The sequence below is a fragment of the Mustela nigripes genome, chromosome 1 (genome assembly GCF_022355385.1).
Source record: "Mustela nigripes isolate SB6536 chromosome 1, MUSNIG.SB6536, whole genome shotgun sequence".
In the NCBI taxonomy this organism is placed as follows: Eukaryota; Metazoa; Chordata; class Mammalia; order Carnivora; family Mustelidae; genus Mustela; species Mustela nigripes.
The window spans coordinates 14,106,571-14,116,548 of NC_081557.1; the positions used below are offsets into that span (position 1 = coordinate 14,106,571).

The following is a 9,978-nucleotide window of genomic DNA, read 5'->3' on the forward strand; positions in this document are numbered from 1 at the left end:
TTTTTTAAGATTTTATTTATTTATCAGAGAGAGAGGGGGAGAGAGCGAGCACAGGCAGACAGAATGGCAGGCAGAGGCAGAGGGAGAAGCAGGCTCCCCGCCGAGCAAGGAGCCCGATGTGGGACTCGATCCCAGGACGCTGGGATCATGACCTGAGCCAAAGGCAGCTGCTTAACCAACTGAGCCACCCAGGCGTCCCAGGGTCATTTTTTTTTTTTTTTTTTTATGTAACTTCTACAAGGATCTACAATACTTTTGATTTAAATAAGCTTTTTTTTTTTTTTTGTTACAGATAAGAGAACTGAAGCTTGGCCAGCTACCTGATTGTTTGGAATTTATTTTCTATAAGATTGTTTTGTTATAGACTTGGGAAGAATTTAGTAAATTATAGTTTTTATATTTTTCTTTAAATTTTAGTTAACATACAATGCAAGATTGGTTTCAGGGGTAGAATTCAGTGATTCATCCCTTACATCCAACACCCAGTGCTCGTAAGAAGAAGTGTTCTCCTTAATACTCATCCCTATGTAACCCATGCCTCTGCCCCCCTCCCTCCCCTTCCTGGCAATATTACCGTAGCTCATTGAATACTTTGCTTGTTTTATGTATTTCCAAGTACATCTTTTAAGGTTAAGTGGAAAATTTTTGTACTTCAAACTCAAGTTCCATGGTTCTCTACTCCTGGAAAAAATTCTGAGATCCCCAAAGAAAACATTGACAGAATTTTTAGATTCAATGCCCTGACTTATACTAGCATAAAAATAAATGGGAGCTAACTGTTTTTGTTTGCACAGAACATATAATCATCGAGGAGGCCATATACAGGAACATTTTTTTTAATTAGAAGCCAACTTATTACTAATTTTTTGTTCACTTTATTCAGTCTGTCAACTAATAATCACCAGGCACTCCCTAGAAGCCAAGAATTCTAATAAAATGCCAAAGAGAGAGAAATTATGAATATAATCATTTTGGTTTAGTATCTTTATTTTCAAAGATTGTATTTATTCATTTGAGAGACAGAGAGAGCACAAGCAGAGAGACAGACAGAGGAAGAGGGAAAAACAGTCTCCCAACAGAGCAGAGAATCTGATATGGGGCTCTATCTTGGGGCTCTATCTATCATGATCCTGGAGATCATGACCTGAGCCAAAAGCAGATGCTTAACCATCTGAGCCACCCAGCCATCCCATTTTGGTTTATTATCTTGATAGGATTTGTGGAGTCACCCTAAACCCTTTCCTGTCAAAATTATACTCACAGCTGATTTTAATGGCATTTGTTTTTACTTCATTGATATCACTTTTACTTCATATTAAAAAGAATGACCAAGATTGCTCTGCCAAGAGTACAGCATCCTTCCATCTATTAAGTTGTGGAAAGAAAGAGCAAACTGCTCTCCAGTTATTATTCTAAGGCGGACTCTAAAGTCAATTTGTGTTTAGCAATAAGTGCATTTTTCTTCCCTTCATATCATCATCAGTCTATCCATTAATCCATCATTACTTCTTTAATCCCCTGAACCAGCTGTTGTGCTGTGTCTGGATATGAGAAAGTAAGCAAAATCGGATCCCTACATGCAGAAGTCAACTATCCAATGGAAGACAGAGTCATTCATCAAACAAATAAGATAAAACTAGTGACCATGGAATCTAATAGTTACTAAATTCTGAAGTACATCCCTCAGGGTTTATATTTGAAGGGGAGTTTGGGGTTGGAGTCTTTACATGCTTGCTTGTTTGTTTGCTGTAGTAATAAAATAACCACGCAATTGTATCTGTTTTTCTCTTTTCCTCCACGTACCATTTTAGGATGTTGGAGTTCTCATAGAGAGAAAACCACACGGAAAATGGAATGGATGGATGGAAACAACACATTGGTGACTGAGTTTATCCTCTTAGGATTCCTGACATGCCCTGAACTGCAGATTGTCCTGTTCCTTGTGTTTCTGACCTTGTATGGTATGATCTTAACAGGGAACATTGGACTGATGATGTTAATCAGGACCGATCCTCACCTTCAAACCCCTATGTATTTCTTCCTCAGCAACCTCTCCTTTGCAGATCTCTGTTATTCCTCAGTCATTGTTCCCAAAATGCTGTTCAATTTCCTCTCCGAGAACAAATCTATTTCCTATTATGGCTGTGCCCTGCAGTTTTATTTTTTCTGTGCTTTTGCCGATACAGAATCCTTTATCTTGGCTGCCATGGCATATGATCGCTATGTCGCCATCTGTAACCCTTTACTGTATACAGCTGTGATGTCTCGGGGCATCTGTGTATGGTTGATTGCCTTGTCCTACATTGGAGGTAACATGAGTTCCCTGGTTCACACATCCTTTGCCTTTATTCTGAAATACTGTGATAAAAATGTCATTAATCATTTTTTCTGTGACCTCCCTCCCCTGCTTAAGCTATCTTGCACAGACACCTCAGTTAATGAATGGCTTCTCTCCACTTATGGCAGCTCAGTGGAAATTATCTGCTTCATCGTCATCATCGTCTCCTACTTTTTCATCCTCCGCTCAGTCTTGAGGATTCGCTCTTCCAGCGGGAGGAAGAAAACCTTTTCCACATGTGCCTCTCACTTGACTTCTGTGGCCATCTATCAGGGGACTCTTCTCTTCATTTACTCACGGCCCAGCTATCTGTATTCTCCCAACACTGATAAAATTATCTCCGTGTTCTACACCATTATCATCCCAGTTCTGAACCCGTTGATTTATAGTTTGAGAAATAAAGATGTAAAAGATGCTGCTAAGAGAGCTATGGGGCTAAAGGTAGATTCTTCATGAACCTTAATGTTCTGAGATTCATCTAACTCCCCAGTTGCAAACTCTAATTGGAAACGTGCAACATGCCTCCCAGCAGACCCATGAGGGACGTTATCAAACACTTGGTTTTCATAGAGCCAAATTCAAGTCATAACCCCGTGACATAAGAAAACATTTAAAAGTTTCAAAATTGCTGCTAAATAATAGATTACCATTCAATAATTACTCCCTTGGAGTTAATGCTCAAAGGTGTTTTATCAGGTCATCTTAGGGATATAGTAAATACCTCAGAAAAGTGTGTGTGTGTTCATTTGTAGTATACCTCAGTTACATAGAGGATTGCTAGATGAGGGAGAAGGCCGGATTCTCTTGGTTTGTGTGCCAGCTCTATTGCTGGCTGGTGAGTGGCATTTTGAACAAGTTACTTCATGTTTCTATGTCTCAGTCAACTTATCTGTGAAATGGGGATATAATATACATGCCATCGACTGTTGGGTGATTAACTGAGCACATGCTGTGAATCATATTTGTACCGCTTTAAGCCCTTGGTAGATGTTGATTATATATATTTGTATAATAGTTCACATTAATTAAAATGTATGTTGTACAATGAGATGCTGAGAAGCAGGAGTATCATGGAAGCAATGATACAAAATAAAATCCATTTTCTTAAGTTTAGTTCAATAATATGATGCTAACCTTTTGGGGCACCTGGGTGGCTCAGTGGGTTAAAGCCTCTGCCTTTGGCTCAGGTCATGATCCCAGGATCCTGGGATTGAGCCCAGCATCAGTCTCTCTGCTCAGCAGGGAGCAGGGAGCATACTTCCTCCTTTCTTTCTGCCTGCCTCTCTACCTACTTGTGATCTTTCTTTGTCAAATAAATTTAAAAAATCTTAAAAAAAAATAATATGATGCTAACCTTCTATACATAGTCTATACCAAAGTAATTTGGAAACTTTTCTTAAATAGCACCTTGAAGAATATAGGTTAATTGCAAGGCAAACTATTTGATTTGTCTTCCTGTCTATCTTTTATATACCAAAGTATTATTAGAGGGATGGGACATCTTTCTCTGTCCTCTCAAAAATAGAATCAGCTCCCCAATATATCACCTGTATCATCATGCAGAGATGAACCCACATGTGCTGGTGGGACATCTGAAGACTGATATCAGAGGCATGTATCTGCAAAATGTATTTCAGCACTGGTATTTTATACTAAACATTACTTTTTGTTATATCGTTTTTTTTCCTTCTATGATAGTAAATATTTACATGCTTTGACTTGGAAATATCAAGGTTTAAAAAGTATATTTAAATCCATGTGCTCTTTGTTGCAAAAATCCCCACAAGATACAGCCTAAATCATTGTCAGTTTTAAATTCTCCTAAGAATCCTGGCTTTGGAATTCTGATCAACAATGCTTCTCCTAAGCATTTCTGTTGTTTCATTCCCTGAGAGAAGAGCACAGGCTCTCACAGTTACATACCCACCAACATACTCTAACATTAAATTTACGTTTACCTAGCCAAGATTTACTTGGCCAAGATTATAGAGAATCACACAGACCCATACAGATGAGTATCTATCAACAGCTTTCATGTTTGCTAAGCTGTTAACATAGGCAAGCGTCTATTAAAATGAGTGTTTACAGTACAATATTACATAACCAGCTGCCTATGAAAATCCTAGTTTGCAACACCACTGCCTTTTCATGCTCAATAATTATATCACTAAATATTATACCACTTACAAGAAAATATAGCTGTTTCCAAGAGAAGGAATAACTAAAAATATAGGGTATCAGTGTTTTCTCAAGGTTTGAAGGGCTGCTGTTATTTGCTGAGATTTCTAGATGGCCCACACTGCTTTCCCCACTGGCAAGCATCCTATATTTCATCCTGGAGGGTTCCAGGAACCTGCTAACTTCCTGAGTTCCTGGTAGCCAACAAGGCCTGAATTTGTAGTTCAGGCCCAACACAGTCAGAACTTTCTGAGGTCACCCACTTAGGTGGGACTTCCTCTGTGGTTTTTGCTCAAGTTTGTGTTGTCCCTGTGTTCCTGAAGCTACTTACTCATCATTTACGTAATAAAAGCAGAACCACGGGAGCCTGGATGGCTCAGTGGGTTAAAGCCTCTGCCTTCAGTTTAGGTCATGATCCCAGGACTCTGGGATCAAGCACCGCATCAGGTCTTGTGGGAGTCCCAGAGTCCCAATGAATACTTCATTTGGGACCCTACTTATTAACCTGATTCTAATGCCTGAAATTCCATAGTAGGAACTTTGTTTCATAGGCATAGGATATTGTTAGAATGGAAATGTCTCGGGGCGCCTGGGTGGCTCAGTGGGTTAAGCCTCTGCCATTGGCTCAGATAATGATCTCAGGGTCCTGGGATCAAGCCCCACATAGGACTCTGCTCAGCAGAGAGCCTGCTTCCCCCTCTCTCTCTGCCTGCCCCTCTGCCTTCTTGTGATCTCTGTCTGTCAAATAAATAAGATCTTTAAAAAAAAAAAAATAAAATAAAATAAAATAAAATAAAATAAAAGCAGAACCACTATAAACATGATGGAAATAGGAGCTTTATTCTTGAACCTCTTGCAAATTTCTCATTTACTCATTCCAACCTGAAACTACACTAGAAAGGTCTGGGAAATGCAGCCTCCAGCCATAGCCACATTGGCATCAGGATCCCAAATAATCCATCCTTTTCCACATGCTCTTCAGAGACATGTCTTATAATCACAATCAACTTCTAAATAAGACAACAGCAAAAATATGCTTATTTTTAACATGCATGCATCCATACGTCTGAAAGAAAAAGAGGCTACACAAAGTTTTGCTTGCCATTTTACCCTTATGGGGTGGTCCAGGGTTCTTCTAACTAAGTCACATGCTTTTTAAATTCTATAACTTACAAAAAGTTTGCATTCCAGGAACACATCCCACTACCCTAACTCTATGGTAATGATCACTTGTTCTCTTTATATTCAAAAACAGTCACCCCAATGGACAGAGAAACCCCTTTTTGCCTATTGACTAAGTAGCATAAGTGTCTCTCATAGTGATCAGATAGCAGTCTTGGCATTAGGTAAATGGAAACATTTTGAGTTCTCTGTTGTAAACACATAGATCAATGGAACAGAATAGAGAGCCCAGAAATAGACCCTCAACTCTACAGTCAACTAATCTTCGACAAAGCAGGAAAGACTGTCCAATGGAAAAAAGACAGCCTCTTCAATAAATGGTGCTGGGAAAATTGGACAGCCACATGCAGAAAAATGACATTACTATTTTTTTAAACAAAGACAACAGCCCCTAAAATTCTAAAAACTAGAAGTAAACTTTTTGTTTAGTGGGCCATTAGGAAAAATAAGAGTGCAGTCACCTCTTTTTTTCTCTGCCTTTTCAAAATTATCAGCATCAAGGTAAAATTCTTTAAACACATTATCCTTGCACATATGAGACATATTATTAGAAAAAATCCCCAAATCCAAGATATCGCTATTCTTTGCACATCGCCTTCCATGTCAAATAGCCAGAAAGACTCAACGATGGATATTTAGAAAGCAACCACTTTTGCAAATACCTGCACTAGGAGTTTAGAGAACACAAAATCTAAATATTGGTCTTATTCCTGAAGCCTCAAATAGAGTATATTTTTGTATTTGTATTTACAAAAAGGAACAAAAAACTGTATACTCTGAAAGGGTGAACTTTACAGTAATCAATGATGCTTCAATAAAAAAGGGAGTACTATCAGACTGCAGTGACATACTTAAATGGGGTGTGAAGAAGAGTGTTTCAAATACAGAAAAAAAAAATGAACAATTGAAAGGTGCTAGAAATGATTAAATGAGGGGTCGACTTAGGTTTCATTAGATTTCCTCTTTGAGTAGAGGAGAATGATTTAAATTCAGAGAAGCCGAAACATACTATAAAATTAATTTGGGGTTTTCTTCCTGGCACAAATCAACTGGATGACAATAGTGAGCAGTAAATTTCAGCCTTCGCTGAAATTGTTTCTGAATTCACACGGGGCTATCCAAAACCAGAAATAATTAATGGGATGTTTGTGTAACATCAAAGCCTCAGTAGTAGTAGGGCAGTAGCTTCAGAGAGTTAAGTCCCAAAAGCACCAGCTGAAATAAAATGCTACCCTCCTATTGTTTGATCATCAAAGACCTGCTCATCTCAGGTAGGCTTCGAAATTTTAATTTAAAGATTATAGGGGAAAACCTTACCTTTTAGGGGAAAAAAAGTTTTTTTGAATAAAGCATCTTTTGCCTGCTTACTCAATTAAGTGAACTCTGCAATTTAATGGCCAAAAATATTTTCTTTTTAAAACTGTAAGCATCTATCTGAACTTAGCATTCACGGTATGACTTTTTAATGATTTTATTTTGATGTTGGTTTACAGGAAAGCTTCTGTTCCTTTCATTACTAAGTAAGTATAAACATGAATTTAAGTGTTTTCTGTTTTGCTTTATTTAAAAAATAATGAAGGCACCACTTTATAAGTAACATGCACAAATGTACCTTCGTGTGAACCACACATACCATATTCACTTTGGTCTAAAGAACAAGTCTATTGTCCACTTTCTATTCTCAGGTACAAGAGCGACATATACATGTGCAAACACAGGACACACACATACATAAACACACACACAAGGAAGAGAAGCTTGTATCTCTCAGAGCCATTATCTTCTTTCTTTCTTTCTTTCTTTTTTTTTTTTTTTTTAAGGGGAGAGAGAGAGCAGCATTGGGGAGAGCAGAGGGAGAGGGAAAGAGAGAATCTCAAGCAGACTCCATGCTGAACATGGAGCTCTACACAGGACTCAATCTCATGACCTTGTGATCATGACCTGAGCCGAAATCAAGAGTCAAATGCTTACCCAACTGAGCCACCCAGGTGCCCCATCTAATTTCCACTTTTTAACATAAAAGTCCATTCAAAATCCAAAGAGACAAATGTATGTATTAAATTCTGTTGTTTTCACTTTATATTAGCCCTTTTCTTTGATTATAAAAGTCTCCTCCTTGGGCACCAAACCTCTCCACAAATAGGTCATGAGTACTGTGGCAAAACAATAGCACATTTCTAGAGAAAGGTCAATAATGCTTACTTCAGGTTTAGCAAACAACAAGGACAACTCAGATGAGGGTAAGTAACATAATTATTTTCATTGTTATTCGTGTGTGACATGATCATTATTTCTAAAACTAATACAAAATAATCTCTTAACCTAATCATATATTGTAGAGGATATAATAAATATACTCTTTTTGTGGGTGTGTTCATGGACTATTTTCAAGCCTACAAAAATGTTTAGTCCTACATCTTACAGCCTGGTCTCTATAACATTGGGGTTTCTTCCAACTAACTTAGAAGATGTAATAAGGTATCAATTCATTTCAAATATCTTCCTTGATACAATGGAGGTAATGCTTGGATAAATAAAAGAGCTGTAGAAAGTTGCATACCTTATAAATGACATCTAGATTTAGATCAAAGTTCCTCAACTACCTACCAGAGATATTTTTTATTACTGTCATATTTCATAGTAATGCATCTTTAAAGAGTGATACTGAGCAAGTAATTTTATGAGTATAAAAGACAATTGCAGAAAGAAATTGTATTCTGCTTTACAGATATTGTGTCATTGGTCAGAAGACTTGCATGTTCATCTATCATTTTCTTGACCATTTTCTCAAAAGTTTAGACAAGAATATAGAAGAATGGATGAAGGAAATTGCTCATCCTTGACAGAATTCATTTTCTTGGGAATTACTGATAACCGTCGGATGAAAGTGACCCTATTTACAACATTTCTTGTTGTTTATCTCATTAATCTTTTTGCAAATATTGGAATGATCACTTTAATTAGAATGGATTCCCAGCTTCACACACCTATGTACTTTTTCCTCAGCCATCTCTCCTTCTGTGACCTTTGTTATACCACAGCAGTTGGGCCCAAAATGTTGGTAGACCTTTTAGCCAAAAAAAAATCAATCCCTTTCTTTGGCTGTGCTCTGCAGTTTTTGATCTTCTGTATGTTTGGTGATTCTGAGTGTCTGCTGCTGGCAGTGATGGCCTTTGATCGGTATAAGGCCATTAGCAACCCCTTGCTCTACACAGCCAGCATGTCCAACAGACTGTGCTCCCTGCTCATGGCTGTGGTTTACATGCTGGGAACAGCAGATGCCTTGTTACACACGACTTTAACATTCCGCTTATGTTTCTGTGGATCGAATGAGATTAATCATTTCTTCTGTGATATGCCTCCTCTCCTATTGCTGTCTTGCTCAGATACACAGGTCAATGAGTTAGTGATATTCACTGTTTTTGGATTCATTGAACTGAGTACCATTTCAGGAGTGCTTGTCTCTTATTGTTATATAATCTTATCAGTCTTGAAGATCCACTCTGCTAAGGGGAGGTTCAAAGCTTTCTCCACCTGCACCTCCCACTTAACTGCTGTTGCAATTTTCCAAGGAACTATACTCTTCATGTATTTCCGGCCGAGTTCTTCCTACTCCCTTGATCAAGATAAAATGACCTCATTGTTTTACACCCTTGTGATTCCCATGCTAAACCCACTGGTGTATAGCCTGCGGAACAAGGATGTGAAAGAGGCCCTGAAAAAGCTGAAAATTAAAAAGTGGTTTTAAATATTTATATCACACACACACACAAACACACACGCATTGTGGTGGTTGTTCACTGGCTCGAGATACAGAGTCTCAGATCTCAAAATATGCAAGTTGGGAGAAGTAAAGATAGCAGGCAGACTATTTGACGGTTAGAGACATCTTCAGGTGGACAAGTCATGACTCTTGAGAAGTAAAGAAGTGTGATTGCCAAAACATGGTGGACCTTGACGACGGATGTTATGCTAACTGAAGTAAGTCAGAGAAAGACAAATACTGTATGATCTCACTTACATGCAGAATCTAAACAAGTTGAACTCATAAAAGCAAAGAGTGGAATGGAGTTTACCAGGGGTTTGGGGTGTCGGGGAAATGGGAAGCTGTTGGTCAAATAATACAAACATTTTGTTTAAAGAGGAATAAGTTTTGGGAATGTAATGTACAACATGCTGACTATAGTTAATGATACTGTATTGTGTAACTGAAATTTGCTAAGAATTTGCTCTTAAATGTTCTCAACACAACAAAAAATTGGTAACTAAGTGAGGTGATG

General features: G+C 38.1%; 2 protein-coding genes across 2 annotated transcripts; both read left to right on the forward strand.

Annotated features, from left to right (window-relative positions):
* The first annotated feature begins 1,849 nt into the window (after window positions 1–1,849).
* LOC132010111 (olfactory receptor-like protein OLF1) lies at window positions 1,850–2,794 on the forward strand. Its single transcript, XM_059388069.1, has one exon. It carries the CDS (start codon window positions 1,850–1,852, stop codon window positions 2,792–2,794), a length of 945 nt encoding a protein of 314 aa, XP_059244052.1.
* A 5,719-nt stretch (window positions 2,795–8,513) lies between these two features.
* LOC132010121 (olfactory receptor 5W2-like) lies at window positions 8,514–9,446 on the forward strand. The gene has a single exon (XM_059388073.1). It carries the CDS (start codon window positions 8,514–8,516, stop codon window positions 9,444–9,446), a length of 933 nt encoding a protein of 310 aa, XP_059244056.1.
* Window positions 9,447–9,978: the final 532 nt, after the last annotated feature.

Bases quoted from the DNA above. Each gene is read 5' to 3' on its own strand.
- LOC132010111 (XM_059388069.1), top strand. From the start codon at position 1,850: ATGGAATGGATGGATGGAAACAACACATTGGTGACTGAGTTTATCCTC.
- LOC132010121 (XM_059388073.1), top strand. From the start codon at position 8,514: ATGGATGAAGGAAATTGCTCATCCTTGACAGAATTCATTTTCTTGGGA.